The 16,083-nt window shown below is 39.2% G+C and overlaps 2 protein-coding genes across 2 annotated transcripts; both read left to right on the top strand.

The window, feature by feature from the left end:
• Positions 1-2,947: 2,947 nt before the first annotated feature.
• LOC103722870 (DUF4228 domain protein) lies at positions 2,948-3,960 on the top strand. Its single transcript, XM_008813568.5, has one exon. The coding sequence runs from the start codon at positions 3,098-3,100 to the stop codon at positions 3,587-3,589; it is 492 nt and encodes a 163-aa protein (XP_008811790.4). The 5' UTR covers positions 2,948-3,097; the 3' UTR covers positions 3,590-3,960.
• Positions 3,961-7,521: 3,561 nt separating this feature from the next.
• LOC103722873 (uncharacterized) lies at positions 7,522-15,479 on the top strand. Its single transcript, XM_039128641.3, has 7 exons — positions 7,522-7,919; positions 8,921-9,049; positions 10,293-10,490; positions 12,804-12,900; positions 14,236-14,339; positions 14,761-14,812; positions 14,935-15,479. The coding sequence occupies exons 1-7, from the start codon at positions 7,705-7,707 to the stop codon at positions 15,151-15,153; spliced, it is 1,014 nt and encodes a 337-aa protein (XP_038984569.3). The 5' UTR covers positions 7,522-7,704; the 3' UTR covers positions 15,154-15,479.
• Positions 15,480-16,083: the final 604 nt, after the last annotated feature.

Below are 16,083 nucleotides of genomic sequence, written 5' to 3'. Positions count from 1 at the left end.
TCCGCAGCCCGACCCCGAGTCGGCTGCCCCTTGATCCAGCAATCCGACCTCGGGTCGGATATCTTCGGCTCCGCAGCCCGACCCCGAGTCGGCTGCCCCTTGATCCAGCAATCCGACCTCGGGTCGGACATCTTCGGCTCCGCAGCCCGACCCCGAGTCGGCTGCCCCTTGATCCAGCAATCCGACCCCGAGTCGACAATCTCTCGACAACAACAGACTGTTCCTCTGAGGCACGCCGCGGCCCCCTGCTCCACTACTCCCTGCAACGGCCGTATCCGGCGCTGCCCCACGATCCCCTGTAACAGCCGTACAAAGCGGAGCTCCACTATGCCCTGCCATGGCTGTACCCAGCGCTGCCCCACGACGCCCTGTAACGGCCATGTCAGTGGCAGCCCCATCGTGCCACACGATGACGAATCCCCGGAAAAACCCCCCAGCCTGATATATATGAGGCTGGGGGGGAAGGGGGAGGGTAAGATATATCTTCCAGAGTATCATCTCACCTGCTACCTTCTCCTTCTCCTTCTCCTTCGATCTCCTCTGACTTGATCGTCGGAGGGCCCCCACTACCCCGGTGGTGGTGCGAGGCTTGCTTGCAGGTTTCACGACGGAGGGCGGAGCGCAACCAAAGCAACTCAAAGGGAACCCCGTTCACACCGCTGTGCCAATCGTTCTCGGTTTGGACCACCAGCAACAAGCACCACTAGTAAGATCATGATCACTGTTTTAATTTTATGTCATACAACATTACATGATTAGCCGTACCAATATCTTTCGAACTCTGAGATGTACTTGTTACATAATTGTGTGCTTGGCTTGGACCAAAATGTTGGCTCAATATGTATTTTTAAATGTCAGTGGAATAAAATGGCGCTTCGCCAACAAGTTAGATGAGCTAACGAACTTGGATGATAGAACATCCAGAAAACAGGACAAGTTCCAAACTTAAGAACAAGAATTCTGCATACAAACTGGAATTGATAGATATGGCTGCTAGAACTAGTTCATTATAAATCATCAACATCTAGGACTTCTTCCCCTATTTTTGCTAGATCTCTACAGTCTAATTGGTTTCCCATAACATAAGCTTCTTTTTTATAATGTCATTTCAAGCTCCATATCTTCATTGGGTCCTCATTACTATCGAGTGAAGCACCTCTTCTTCAATATCAGCAGCATCAAACTTCAAATAGAATAGGTCAATATGGCCATTATAAGCCATCTTGGTGGTTAGGGACAATAAATTGTCATTATTTTAACTGATATACCAGTAATTACAGAATATGTAAAAGTAGTGTGCAAAATCGGTATATCAAAATCTCTTATAACAGTCATAATAAAAGATATGTATGTTTTATGTGTAACTCCATCAGTCCATTGTAATGGCAGTCTTACAATGGTTGTTGCAGCTATGATTACTGATCTTTGTAAATTAGAGGCCAGAGGCAACAGGCCAAAAGAAATTCCGAATTCACGCAAACTTGCTGAAATTACTGCACAACTGCAGCATGCCAAACTCTAATTGTTTTGTTCTTTATGTGTATTGTTGTGGTATACTGCTAAAAGTTATATTACTAGGGCAAAAAATACTAAAGGAATGAGTGTCCTCTATGAAGAAAGAAAACACCGACTCTTACTCATCAATGAGAGTGGAAAACCAAAAAGAAGGCTAAGAAAAGAAAATTTTAACCGGATTTCACCTCCAAACTGGAAGAAAAAACATATTATGAACATTGTTTATGAAAGAATGTATCTGAGCCTTGACGTATTGATAGACAACCTGAATTGTGATGACATCATGTAATTACCAACCATTTGATCAGAAAACCCTCCTTATATTTGTTTCTTTCCTCCTCTCTTGAGGTAAAGACCCCTCTCTCTCTCCCACAACTCCCCCCCACCCTATTATTCTCACTATTCATATGTTCTATTGACAACTTGCCAATCCTACCTACAAAATGTTCCTATCATATTTGTAAATGGTTCATCAGGTTGGCTTTAAGATTCTTCATATGATTAGCTAATATCTTTTCCAAACCTCACAACCACTAGACCTCAGATTTATAAAATAATGAATTACTTTATAAGATAATAAATTGCATTAGCCAGCAACTAACAAAGGGTTGTTCTGATATGGTACCCTAGGAGGAACCTTAGTACGGTCCAACCTTCTGGCCTTTCGCCATATGATTATAGTTGCTCTCCTTGCAAGTCTGCCATTGCAACTTTCTTTTTCCACTGTTTGTTCTGTTCTAAGACTAGAATTACAAGTAACCACAATTTCAGAATATAAACCAACAACTGCAGCTGCTAGAACAACCAAAAGCTCAATATGGATTCTTGCTGTTTAAACAAACTCCCTGGGGACCTGATCACACTTAAGACAGAGTATGTTCGTATCTTGGTGGACCTGAACCATATTCCATATTGCACTATTTGTTATAGACAGGTTAAGGGAGCGACAGGTGTCACAAATTCAACCTGGTTGGACTAGCAATTTCCCCACCAGGCTCTAGCCAACATCTTTCAGCATAAAGTATGGAGAAGATTTAGCCCGAGGACAAGAAAACAGACAGCTTGCAAGCTCCTTTCCATCGGTGAGACAGGGAGAGAACTTTATCAGATAGTGATTGTGGACGGGGCCAAAATCATATTCTAGACGAAAGCAAGCTGGATTCAAATGCCTAGGAGAGGCAACTGATATTGCCTACCTACCTAACAAAAGCCACAACATATTGTACAGAAAAATAACACTGTTGAGACCCATTGAATAGTGTTAGGTGGCTGCCGAACCAAGCTAATGATTTGGTGTTCTTTGATGACTCTCGTTTTCTTTTACGTTGGTTTGTCCACTTCCATGCAGCACCAAACTCCTCAACTCCCAAGCCATGTGCCCCTCCTGATAGACTATCCCCACCAAAAGCGACCGCTTGCCAAATCTCTCTCCCCCTCTCTCCATGTAGCCTTATATCAGCATCCACTTGCCTTCTTCCCTCTTCTTATAACCTTCATCTTCTCATGTCAACACTCACCAGCTTTCACAGACAAGCAAGTCTATTGCTTGGAAACGTATAGAAAACCTCCCTCCCTGTCACTCATGGGGAACGCCACATCATGCACACCTTATGCTGTTCCAACAGGATCCATCAAGGTCATTGATAGCAACGGTGGAGTTGAAGAGTACATGCACACAGTGAGAGCAGCCGAGCTCATGGTAGAGAACCCGGGTCAATTTGTGTGCGACTCAAACTACCTCAAAGTGGGATACCGAATCCCCGGTCTTGTGGCCGACGAGGAGCTCGAGCCGCACCGCCTCTACTTCCTTCTGCCCATGGATATGCTCTACTCTGTGCTCGCCGAGGAGGAGGTGGCCTCACTCTCATGCAAGGCATCAAAAGCAATGAGGAAGCGTGGAAGGTCTAAGAACATTGGAAGAAGAATCCTTCCTGTCCTCAGTGAATTCTGCTTGTTCCCTACAGAAGACAAGCCGGTGGCAGAGCGAACGAGGAGTGTCAACAAAATGTGTGGGAGGATGTCGAAGGAGCGGTCTTGGACGCCGGCACTGGACACCATTGAGGAGGTTCCATGAATGAAGTGATGCGGAAGTGTTGGTATTGCAATGAATGGAGTGTTTTATATCCTGTTTTCCAAGAATTCCTGTGAGATTTTTTATTTCCAATGAGGAGTTTTATTAGTCTATATATGTAATCTTGAAACTTAACTAACATTTTCCTGGCTTCATTTGACTAAGTATATAAAGAAGTGTTCCACTGTTGTAAAATTTTCATCTTTATCACAGCCTATGTTTTTTCATCATAGCCTATGTTATTTTCGGCTGGGAAGCATTAAATAAACAACCCTTGCAACCTAATTTTGATAGATCGTAGGGAAAGATTCCTTCTTATTAGGCCACGTGTATGTGAACAGAAAGCCAGAGGAATAAATGTTGTTTTCGGGCTAATATTGGCATAGGTAATTGGTATTTCTTAACCCAAAAAATAAAGAGGAAATGGTATTTGCTTTGTGCTTGGGTTTAAAATTTAAATATCACGGTAGCAAATCTTAATGTAGACTAATTATAGCTGCGTATCCATTCAACGACAGTATTTCTATTCAAAGCAGAACAGCAAATCCTGTTTCCTAATTGGATGGTCAAAGCGTGACTAAAGCATAGAAGAATCCATGCAAATGCCCATTCTACCATTCATGATGTCCGAGGTACACATCTTTAGCCAAGCCAATTATATTTATGCAAGGTTTTTAAAGATTGAGCTATTGCAATTGTTGCTGCTAGATTCTGAGCTGAGGTCGGTCTTTGCATGTTGTGTACTATGGTCGGTGAAAGCCGAGGAGAACTGAGATCGGGTGAGACCGAGGAGAACTAGGACTAATTGTAGCTGAGACCAACTTGCAAAAGATCCACTTGTTGGAAGGTTTTCGGTGGAGGACTCTTCGATGTCTAAGTCAAAAACTTAGAGAAATAGTGGAAGGGAGAAAATACGTTGAGAGGAGTTTGTGTGAGGCTACCTGAGATCCCTAGATTACCCCTTTATATAGGGTTAAGATAGGCGTTCGTTACCTGATTTGGCACGACATGCCTTAACTATGTGGTAACGATCAGTTGCGCGTTAACGACGTGGTAACCACTCTGTGCGAGTAGCATGCGGCGAAAATCATGCTGATTATACCTTAACTATAGTTCTGGCATAATTGTTAATCTTTATTGCTTCGAACAAGGTAGTGCCTCAGTCTACTCCAAAGTCAATCACCTCGGTTACGACCAAAGTCAAAGAGATTAGTTCAAGCGAGGTCAAAATGTCCAATATTCTCTCCATCGACAATGAATGACCAATTCCAAAAAGAACCAAGATAAAATATCAAAAAACTTTCTAAAAGAGTAGAGGCGTTCTGCAATTTTAGTACAATAGATCATCTTATTGAAATAATGACCAATTAAAGTGTTATTTTAGCAATTGATTTTAAGTTTTAGTAGCTGAAAATTGATTAATTGAACCGTTGGAAATAGGAAATATAATAGTCCAATATTCTGGGCTAATGGACCAGCTTGAAGAGGCCAGGCCCATTAGCATTCAATCGTGGTTGACCGATTGTGGTCGATCGATGGTAGAGAGGTGGAGAAAAAAAATCCAACCCCCCACCCCCCCATCACATCGAAACTCTACAGTTTTAGGGTGATCCAAAGACCGCCAAGAGATAGTTAAGGCTCCCTCCTCCTCCTTTGAGTTCCATCGACGAATAACCGAGATTATACCGCCGATCCTAAGCTCTTCTTCGAGTTTTCTCCTCCGATTTTTGTCGGAAAGAGTCGCCGGATCTTCGTCAGATTGAGATAGGACTTATTCTCTTCTTCTTTCGGTCTTCTAGTTATGTTTTGCCACGTTTTGGGCTTGCAAATCGTCGGAAAACCATCTGAAATAGGGGTGCCCTGTTTTGGTCTCTTCTTTCATGCTCATCGTCGACGGCCCCCGGATTAGGCCGAGCCTTACCGCTCCTAAGGTCCTCTGAGATCATGTTTAGAGAAACAACCATGGTTTTGGCTGAATTAATGGCTTGCTTGGTGTCAACTTTTCTTCTTCATTTTGCACCGGCTGGCCACCATCGCCGGCTATGATAGTGGCTGAGGTCGGTGGTGGCTACATCATCGGGGCTGACCACCATGGCTACCCCTGCTGCTAACCAAAAGGGGAGGGGGAGATGAACTTTCTAGTTCAAGAAGAGAGATTCTTCTTCCCTCTCTTTTCTTCCTTCTTTCGTTTCTCTCTCCTCTCTCTATTCCTCTCTCTAGTTTCTCTCTTTCTTGGTGTCTTCTCTCTCTATAATTGACCTTGGTAATTAGTAGAAGAGACTCAGAGGACCTAGTAATGGACCTCGGTGGATGCCGGTAGGCAATCTAAGTTGCTAGTTCATTGTATATTTTTCTTTTAATAATTGAGTTTGATTTTGTAAGGAGAGAATCATCTGTGCGAGAAGATTCTGATCGAAGTACTCTGTACCTCAACTCGTAGATTGTGAAGTGGGTCAGTAATTGCTGTGTTTAGTCATTTTCGATAAAGATAAGGATCCCTATATTTGGCTTCCATTATATATATATATATATACATGTTATTGGTTTATATTGCTGGATTTGCATCATGATCGATAAATTTGGTTTGACATATGATGGTATAATTTATATAATTTATAGTACGAATATACTTATATGGATATTATATGTATCAATTAATGAAAGCATGATTATGTGAACAATGATACTTTGAATTTGAGATAAATGCCCTGGGTAAGTGAAAATTGATTTAACAAGAGTAATATATAAATCAAATGGATAAGATATGGTTTGGACTAACCTTGTTATGGAATAGCCTCCATAGGCTTATGCATGCGATAACGTCCATGGGCCTACGCATAGAATAGCCTCCACGAGCTTATGCGTGGGATAGCCTCCACAGGCTTACATGTGGAATAACGTCTATGGGCTTACACATGGGATAACCTCTACGAGCTTATACATGTGACAGCATCTACAAGCTTACAGGTGAGATTTTATTAGTTTTGGACTAGATCTTAATCTTGGTTAGTCCAAAGCCGAAAAAATATTGCTATGAAATCTAAAAATCAAGTTAGTAAAAAACAGATGACATGACATAGGAAACCGTTGTTGAACAATTAGTTAAATATGATATATATATATATATATATGCTTCTTTGGTAAGGTGATAATAAGGGCTCATATGCATATTATTTAAATGAGCTTTTCAAGTATTGATATGGTGTTCACTTTATCTAGTATTGTTTATTTGATTATTATTTATGGTGTAGCGGTTCAGAATTTTTACTGGGTTGGCAAGCTCATATTCTTTCTTACATTTTTTTTTCCAGAACCATAGGGAGAAGGACGGAGAGTTTATAAAGTTAGTAGTTAGTTAGATTGTTAACTTTTTTATTTTGTTGATACCGATGAATATTTAAAATTTTATAATTGAGCTAGTTGATTATTTAATACTAGTGGGTTTTATGTGGATATTATTTATTTTAGGCCTGATGTTTAGAACTTTGGTTTAAGGATTATGTGGCTGTATTACATATTCGACCCCAATGAAGAGTTGGGGGTGCGACATGAATGAAACAAAGCGTGCTAGCCAAGATGGACGGCAGATCGTGCACCAGCATAAAATCTTTATGAGCACATGTGGAAGTTATCGTTACTCGTTTCGAGGGTCGCGCTTGTATCTTTCGCGATAAAAGAAGGATTGACCTTCCTTCGTGCAAATCTACCGTTGGATCATCCTCTGGTCGGTTTGAGAGCTGTGTGGATAGGTGATCCAACGGTGGATTCGTGAGAAGGAGGCGAATCCTTTTTTTCGCGCGAAAGACACAACCGCGACCCGTCGTTTCACTTACCCGTCCCGCTTCAACGAATTAACGTCACGATCCGATGGCATGCTCGTGGTTTCTAGAAACATCAGGGCTAATATGTTTACCCGGCACCACTGCGCGAGCTTCGAGAGGACGATTCGACCGTCCAAAAATCCGACAACACCGGAAGACATTCCCTGCCTCTCTCCTCAGCCCATCCCTTTTCTCTCTCCTCCCCCTCCCTCTCTTCCTCCTCGATCTCACTCGTAGGGTTTCAAGGGATCTCTCTCTTCGCTGTGCTGCATTTCGGAGAAGAGATCGGAGTGATCGATGGCGGGGATGCGGATGCCGCCGGAGGACAGCGATCTCTTCCCGGCGAGGCCGCCGCCGGCGTCGGATCTGATATCGGACGACGACCGGTCGGTGGCGGCGGACTCGTGGTCAATAAAGAGCGACTATGGGAGCACGATGGACGACGAGCAGCGCCATGTCGACGCCGCCGAGGTCCTCTCCAGCTGCAACTTCCCCGCTGCTTCCGATTACAGGTGTCTCTTCTTTGGTTCGCTCCCTATTTTGATCTTCTGAGTGGCGAAAGTTTGAGATTTGATCTTCTCTGTTAAATGGATGGCCTGTGGATTGCAATGTGGGCAATTATGTGCCAAAATTATTGAGTGAAGCATTGGCAATGGCCAAATTAGCGAAACGGACTTGCACAGGATATAATGAATGCTGAGAATTTGGACGGATTGCATTCTATTTTCTGTCTCTTAATGTATTTGTTTTCTCGGCCACTGGAACATTGTTCGAGATCTTTCCTTTGAAAAAAAATGTAAAAGAAAGATAAATTTTAGAAGTGAAATTTCCAAAATGTGAAAGAATTGGATTGTTTAAAAAGTGGGTTACATTCGAAATATGTTATTAGAAGCAAACATTTGCAAAACGTGTCTTGAACTATGGTTCATAGTTCTGTTTGACGAAAATTAAATGCTTGGGGATTATTGCTGAAATAAATTTTTTGTCCCTTTGCACCACACTAGATTGCGACTTATTTTTCTTCAATCAGTTAATACATTTCATGTGGTCCATCTTCAAAGTATTTTTTCACTTGCAACTTAAGACTTAGCTTAAGCAAGGGTTGAGGTGCTGGTCCCTGCTGGCCATGTCTGTCTGTGTCAGCTGTGCCATGTTTTATCAGGTGTATCCTGGCACATGTCGTGCATCTCCATGGCCTTGTTAACTGTTGTGTGTACTTGGGTTTTCTGTGGACGGGAAATTGTCTCTGTTACCAGGTAATACCAATGCTCCTTTCCGTCCATAGTGACAAAAATGGAATTCCATTTTGCTAGCCTTCAGATATCTATCTTCTTATCTTGTTATTTTCTTCATAAAAAGATACCTATACTCAGAGAAGCAACTAATTTATGATGATTTTTGCTTTATTATTTTGAATATGTAGCTCAAGTGAAAATAGATAGTCCTGCTGATGTATTAGTGCATTAGTTCGAACAATTTTGTTGCTTGCTGAATATATGTACTGGTGGAGCAGTTCTGACAAGGATCTACCAGATGCCAGTGAGGTTGAAACATCCGTGTTGGGCTCACAGGGCTATTGGGATGCTGCTTATGGGGAGGATCTTGCAAATTTTCATGAGCATGGCCATGTGGGTGAAACTTGGTGAGTAGTACTCTTTAACATTACAAGAACAGTTTTAGTGGCAAAAGACTGGTATAAATGTTTAAAAGGCATGACATCCTTGCTTTTGTTTGCTCAGTATGATAACCATCTCAATTTCATGTTAGAGGCATGCTTATTTATCACTCAGTTTATCTCAACATATAAACACTAGATATTTTTCATGCGATCTCTCATAACCACCCATTTACTTTGTTCACAATCAACCGGTGATTATGTCAGCAACTGGAAAAAATACATAGATAGAAGAGCAGCTTTTCCATTGCTGCCAGTTGAAACCTGATGAAAATTTCAAAACCACATTTATCTCGTGCTGATATGAGTTGTTGAGTATGCTAAATAGGAAATATCTATAATTTATATGTTTTTGGAATCCACCTTACAAGCAAGGCTTGTAAAATAAGTATTGGGAACCATACCTGTATGTCATCAATTCAATACCGTATGGTACATGTGATACACATCCCGTACGACAGGCTCCCAACACTTTTTTTCTCACTCATAGTTGTAGTGCTATCCGAAATTGAGCAGTATGGGGTTGGTACTGGACGGTTCCACTCGGTTCAGACTACTATGGACCAGTTCAACTCAAATACCAAACTGAACCTCGGTATCTTACTGGTATAGTTAGTACAGGGTGATACGGGTCGGTAGGGCAGACCTTCCTTACACCTATGCAAGTGAAACATGCCAATGACGAGATTACTAATTAAAAATCTGAGATTGGAATCATGGTGTTTGCCCTTATTCTTCATGATTTGGTCATTACCTTAAATAGGACAATTACAATGTCAGGTTGATTTGTTTTCTCAACTTTTTTGTTATTTGAGATAAGTAATTAAAATTTCAAATTACTTCAAAATTAGAGCACTGTAGAGAAAAAACAGTTAACATTTGAAATTTATAAAATTATTATGTGGAGGAAGCAGCATATAATCTTGTATGGGTAATTAGGGCACTAATCCGGGGAAACAATTTCTGCGGTCCATTATAACTTAAGGAGTCATGTGGGAAGCTGCGATTTAAATGATTTGGCCTCACTTTATTTTCTTAGAAGTAAGAAAATCACATAATTTATCAATTTGTTTAGCAAATTTTACGAAATTGATTTTAAGTAATAGCTACCAGCTGAAATATTTCCATGTATTCATGCATGTCTGTGAATTATAAAATAAAAACCATTCTCAGTTGGAATTATCAATTTGATTCAACCACCTTTTTGCAGCTTCGGTGTTGAAGTCATGGAAGTTCTTGTTACTTGGACTAAAAACCTGTGTGCCAGCATGTGCCCAGGTCCTAACATGGCTGATGACAAAAGTTGTAAATCTGAATCAAGTGACAGCCACAGAGAGTTGTCCAGCTGGAGTGTACTTGATATTGGAACTGGGAATGGTCTGCTTCTGCAAGAGCTTGCAAAGCAAGGGTACTGTTCCAATTTTATGTCCTTACTTTGATCTAATAGGTTGCTTCAAACGTTTGTTACAAAATAATTAAGTGGCTCATAGATGATATAAGTTCTACTCTCTACTTCTTATGTCAAGTCCAGAAATTTGGAATTTTATATGTGTGTTTGTGTGAATTGTTTCTTTTGTGGATAGATGTTAACGGTAGTATTGCATTTTAATTTATATCAGTTTGGATGATTTTCTATAAATTACCGAGTGGGAGCTCCTAGTAAGCTAAAATGCTATTTTAAGTGGATAATGAGGTATTCTTTTTGTTTGAAACAAATAGATCCATAAGAATTTACTATATATTCTCCTTATATAAAGACAGAATAGAATTTCTAAGAGAGGACAAATTTTGTGATCATTCATTAATACTTTAATAGCCTGGTCTTTGGCACTAAATCTGATCGTATACACAGTCAGTTGTTCAATGTTCTATTATCTTATGGTGAAACATTAATGTGTATTAGCAAGAACATTATATGCTTCATGTTGTTGAAAATGAAATATGTTCTTTGAAAAAAATAAGAACTCCCAAAAGTTTTTGGATGAGCACACATAAGTAGATATTTTGCTGTCTCAAAGAAAACAAATTTGCCAATGTTAGCCAGCAGAACTGGACTGCAACCTAAGATCTAGCTCTCGTCTGTAGATATGCTTCTGATCTAGGCAGGGAATTCTATAGAAGTAACATAGTGAAATAGAGTTCTTCCATGTCCCACAACTTATCCTCTTGAAGGAAGAAAGCTTCCATACTTTACTTATCTATAATTTCATATTATAATGGGCCCACTCTTTTGCAAAGCATTTTCATGGAGTCAATCCTATGAGTATATTTGTAGATTCACCATTCTCCACTGGTCTGCAGTAGCTTGTCGTAACTTTTTTGAAGGATCTTGCCAACTGTTGAGACCTTCATCACCTGGACCTGTTACCAGATATCTCCACTGGTCTGCAGTAGCCTGTCGCAACTTTTTTGAAGGATCTTGCCAACTGTTGAGACCTTCATCACCTGGATCTGTTACCAGGTATCTTGCTTGTAAGACTTGGATCATCTTGCCACCTTCTGTTGAAAAGCCTTATGGTGCGTGGAAGGATTGGTTGGACCAAGTACTTTCATCTTTTATTTTCTTAAATACTGAGTAGCTGCACTTTCAAGTGGGAAATTGATGGTAGTATTATTTAACTAACCCTATGTTACGTCAATGTTGCTAGGTGTCACCCTCATGGTTATATCCAGGTTTAACTCTATGTTTATCTGAATCTTACTTTAAGCTTGAGTATTTGGATCTGAGTCCACTTTGAATCCAGATACAGGCATGCATCATAATCTTCTTCAATTTTTTGTATTTATACGAAAGAAAAGGATCAATTACGTTGTTATATTAATGTTTGAGGGTTGTGACTTATGAAACTCCGATCTGACAAGATCCAAATTGATCTCATAAGAATTCAGATTCAATTTCTTAGATTAGAAGCAAACCTAAAAAAGTTTGGAAATCGGAATCTGGTTTCTCGTATCGAATATGAGATTTTAGGTTAAATACAAATCAGATTATTGCCCTTTTGTCCAATCAAAATAGTTTCATGCCCATCTGAAATTTACATTCGGGCTTTGATTCTATAGCAATCTAAACAGGAGATACTGTAATTAACTGACTTAAGATTTTGCATGTTATTGGAGATGTATGGTAGAGTTGGTACCACATCAATTAAACAGCAATCTTTTACCCCAACAATCTTTAAACAGGAGATACTATAATTAATTGACTTAAGATTTTGCATGTTAATGGAGATGTATAGTAGAGGAGGACATATTTGCATAAATTGTGCTGTGCTGAGTTTTCAACCCCAGCTTCTTGTCATTGAAAATACATTATGGAATTTATGCAGAAAATTATGGTGAACCACTGCTACCAAAATATTGATGAAGCCTTGTGCAGATGTAGTTCTAGTGTAGTGCAAGTTTGTCATTTGCCTTCCGAATCCCTTGAGTTATTTTCAACAATAGGAAAATTCGATCTTCACTATTATGTCCATCACCAGTTTATGGTGCCTTTCTGTCTAATGTGAGATAAAAATCGTTTGGTGTCTCAGAATTTTACTTTGCATGCTAGTCTTTGTCAGATTGGATTCTCAATTCCATTGATCTTCTTATCACTTATGCATAAAGCATTATCAATGATGTCAATCTCTAAGTAGCTTCATTTTAACGCCTACTATAGTCATTCCACAATTTGGTTTTATTTTATATCTTGAAGACAACTTACTGGTATATCAACTTCCAGGTTTACTGATCTTACCGGAATTGATTATAGTGAAGGAGCAATCGAGCTCGCGAGAAACATTGCTCTTCGTGGTGGATTTTCCAGTATTCACTTCATGGTTAGTCTTATTTTCTATGGGAATATGTTGCTTAATTATGTTCTCTCATGCTCCTTTTCTTCATGATGTTTTTTTATTATTCCAGACATGCATGCTTGTGTTATGGAGTCTGATATGTGGTTATATGCATGAGTGTCCATATGGTGGCCCTTATTTCATATCATGCATGTTCAAGAGAAGCCTAGGTTCTAATTTTCATAATACAAAGGTCAGAAGGATTTTTTTAGATTTCATTAAAATAGCAACCTTAAATGTCCTATTTGATAATTATTACTCTATGGTTATGGACATCTTAGGTGTTTTCTTTAATTTTTACTCCACGGGAAAACGATTTGAAATGTCAATAGTTTATCATCTTGTTTATAAGCCATACTCAGACTTCATATCCTTCATCTATAACCTATTTTTTTCATATATAATAAGGGGAATTTGTTGCATCCGCTCATCCATGTATCATGTGGAACTATCTTTATCCACATGGATGCCACCCATCTGTTCATTCAAGATTTCTATATGCAAGCACCGAATGTTTACATTTTTTCAATAGCTTATTGATGATTTCTGTTATAATGTGGATCTTGTCTTGACTCTTACATCAATCATGGAAACTATTTGCATCTTTTCTTTTTTCTTTCTTTTCTCTAGAAGATGATTGCGGATGACTTTATTGTGACCATATCTAAGTGCATGTTTTCATTTGTATTTTATTTTGAGATTTAAATCTTGTGGAGGAGGCCTTTTGCAATCATTGTATCATTATACTGAATAGGTCCAAATGTTTCATTTGCTATTTCTCTTCTTCTCATATTGCCTCTGTTCTTTTCCTTTAATGACCATGAAACAGAGGATGAACTATATCTCTAGTATATAGAACTAGACTTAATAGTTACATTAGCTGTTCATAGAATTGATTCATTTACAGAGAGCTATCACCAACTACAGAAGCAAAAAGAACTATCTAGCCCACATATCTATGCTAAAGAATGCTTGTCATGTGCAATTCTCTCTCGAATTTAACATATCTCTGAAGATACCAAGTTCAAACAGTATAGGAGTATCAAGTGAAAACTACTGCTGTCTATCACATTCCAAGCATTAGGATGGATATGCTGTAGGTTGTCTATTCAAGTTTTTAGTTGGTGTTCTGACTGAATCCAAATATGTTGTGCTTGTGAAATATGGTTAAACTAAACATTGATCAAGGCATCAGAATTTGGATGCTTCTCATTGTATACCAGTTATACTAAAATACAAGTGTCTATTTTTATCACCTGTTGGATTTTTGTGCTAATTCGCTCTGGTGGATCCTTCCGTAATTTGATGGTTCCATTTCAGGTCGATGATGTTCTCGAGACAAAACTGGAGAGAAAATTCCAACTACTTATGGACAAAGGGACTCTAGATGCCATAGGGCTGCATCCAGATGGTCCCATCAAAAGGTACCATACTTGAGCACTGGGAGTTGGTTGCTACCAGTTCACCGTAATCTTAGTTCATTTGTTTACATATTCCGTATATTTCCTGCACTATATGTTTCCTGCACTTAAAATAATTAAACTAACCACATAATTAAATTTAGTTTGAATGCTTTTTGCAGCATAACCTAAAGATAACCAGGAAAAAAATTAGATCAGGTATTGTGTTTGAGAGGATTCCTGTAAGCAGCACTTGCACTTACTATTTAGATATTACTTCACTCCACTTGGTTTTTTTTATTATTATTTTTGGTGCAAGATATTCTAAACACAGAACAAAAAGAAATTATTATAACTATTGCTGCCTTAAAAAAAAGTAAGTTATCTGCTGCATTTTTTTTAAAATTAATATCGTAGTTTGACTTGTGTACAATTTAATTTTCAGAATTATGTACTGGGAATCTGTATCAAACTTGGTTGCTCCTGGTGGTATACTGGTTAGTACTCTACCTTGATTTCTGTTTCCTATAAATGAAAAATCCTTTCGTTTACAAACTATTGTTCTTTCTGCAACCCTCCCTTTTCAATCTACCTTTTGATGCATTGCCATTTTTTCTAGGTTATCACGTCATCTAACAGTACAAAGGATGAACTACTGCAAGAGGTGGACAATTTTAATCAAAGAAGGCTTGGTGCTCAGGACATTGATCAAGAGAAACACAGCAAACCTGCTGTCTTCCGATATCTTGATCATGTCCAGACCTATCCTAATATGGTATATGGTGGGGCAGAAGGATCCCGTATGGCCACTATTGCATTTATTTGCAAGTCAAATTAGAAGCTGTTAATCTCTTTCCACTTCTATTCATATATGGAGCTAAAAGAACCAAGTGTGCTTTCCCTCTAGTTTCTGGTTATGGATATTTTTTCTTCTCTCCTTGAAGTTTTCTGGTTTTGAGAGGGATTGCTTATATTTTGATGAGAGTTGCGTTGACGCTGTTTGCTCTGGAAAATTTGTGCTTTATGTAGTTTTGAAGTGTTTTGTTGTTTTGGTAACGGATCTGGAAATATTGACATATTGCATACAAAGATTACAGAAAGGTTCCATTGGACTTCTCTGGATCATCATGCCCTTATCCTTATAATCATGATTTTTCAGCTCAATTCTGTTGCCTGCCATTGTCTCGTCCTGGCTCCTTATTCATTCATTTGCACAAAGGAAGAGAGGAAAAAAGTACAAAATCTGCTTTCAATCTAGCTTAAACTATATTACCATGGCTCAACTGTGATGAGGTTTTATCACCATTTCGCTTGCTAATAACTTCACTGTTGTGATGGAGTGTCATCAGATAGCCATGAATCCCATAGAGAATTGTAGCTTCATTTGCAAAGTTAAGAATATTAAACTCTTACTGTCTCCTGCAGAATTTCTCTCTACCTAACCACATAATAGGCAAAAATATTGGCTTCACAATCAACTTATGTCTAAACGCAAGTCATCTGCCATCTCTTGCCATCCTACCGAATTGCAAGATATGCATCGGAATCAGCAAAAATGCATGTGTAGCTCATTTACCAAGGACTCCTAACATAATTCTACTGAGTTTATTTGTTCTCTGGTTCATGTTTTAAACTTGAGAATTTGGAATTACTATGGATGGCAGGTGACTCAGATTAAACTGGAGAATCCAGACTCGGTACTCCCTATGCGTATGTTACCTCCAGGATAAGTACTACATCCAACACATGCCTTGTCTACCTGAATGGA

This window comes from Phoenix dactylifera, chromosome 5, assembly GCF_051530095.1.
Source record: "Phoenix dactylifera cultivar Ajwa chromosome 5, Ajwa_hap1_PhDact_Kaust_v1.1, whole genome shotgun sequence".
Lineage (NCBI taxonomy): Eukaryota > Viridiplantae > Streptophyta > Magnoliopsida > Arecales > Arecaceae > Phoenix > Phoenix dactylifera.
The sequence above is the reverse complement of the archived record's forward strand: the minus strand, read 5'-3'. Positions and strand labels throughout refer to the sequence as shown.

Excerpts from the sequence above, each read along its gene's own strand:
- LOC103722870 (XM_008813568.5), top strand. The coding sequence starts at position 3,098 with ATGGGGAACGCCACATCATGCACACCTTATGCTGTTCCAACAGGATCC.
- LOC103722873 (XM_039128641.3), top strand. The coding sequence starts at position 7,705 with ATGGCGGGGATGCGGATGCCGCCGGAGGACAGCGATCTCTTCCCGGCG. Across the intron at positions 9,050-10,292 it reads GGCCATGTGGGTGAAACTTG|CTTCGGTGTTGAAGTCATGG; the intron begins GTGAGTAGTACT and ends ACCTTTTTGCAG. Across the intron at positions 14,340-14,760 it reads CCAGATGGTCCCATCAAAAG|AATTATGTACTGGGAATCTG; the intron begins GTACCATACTTG and ends TTTAATTTTCAG.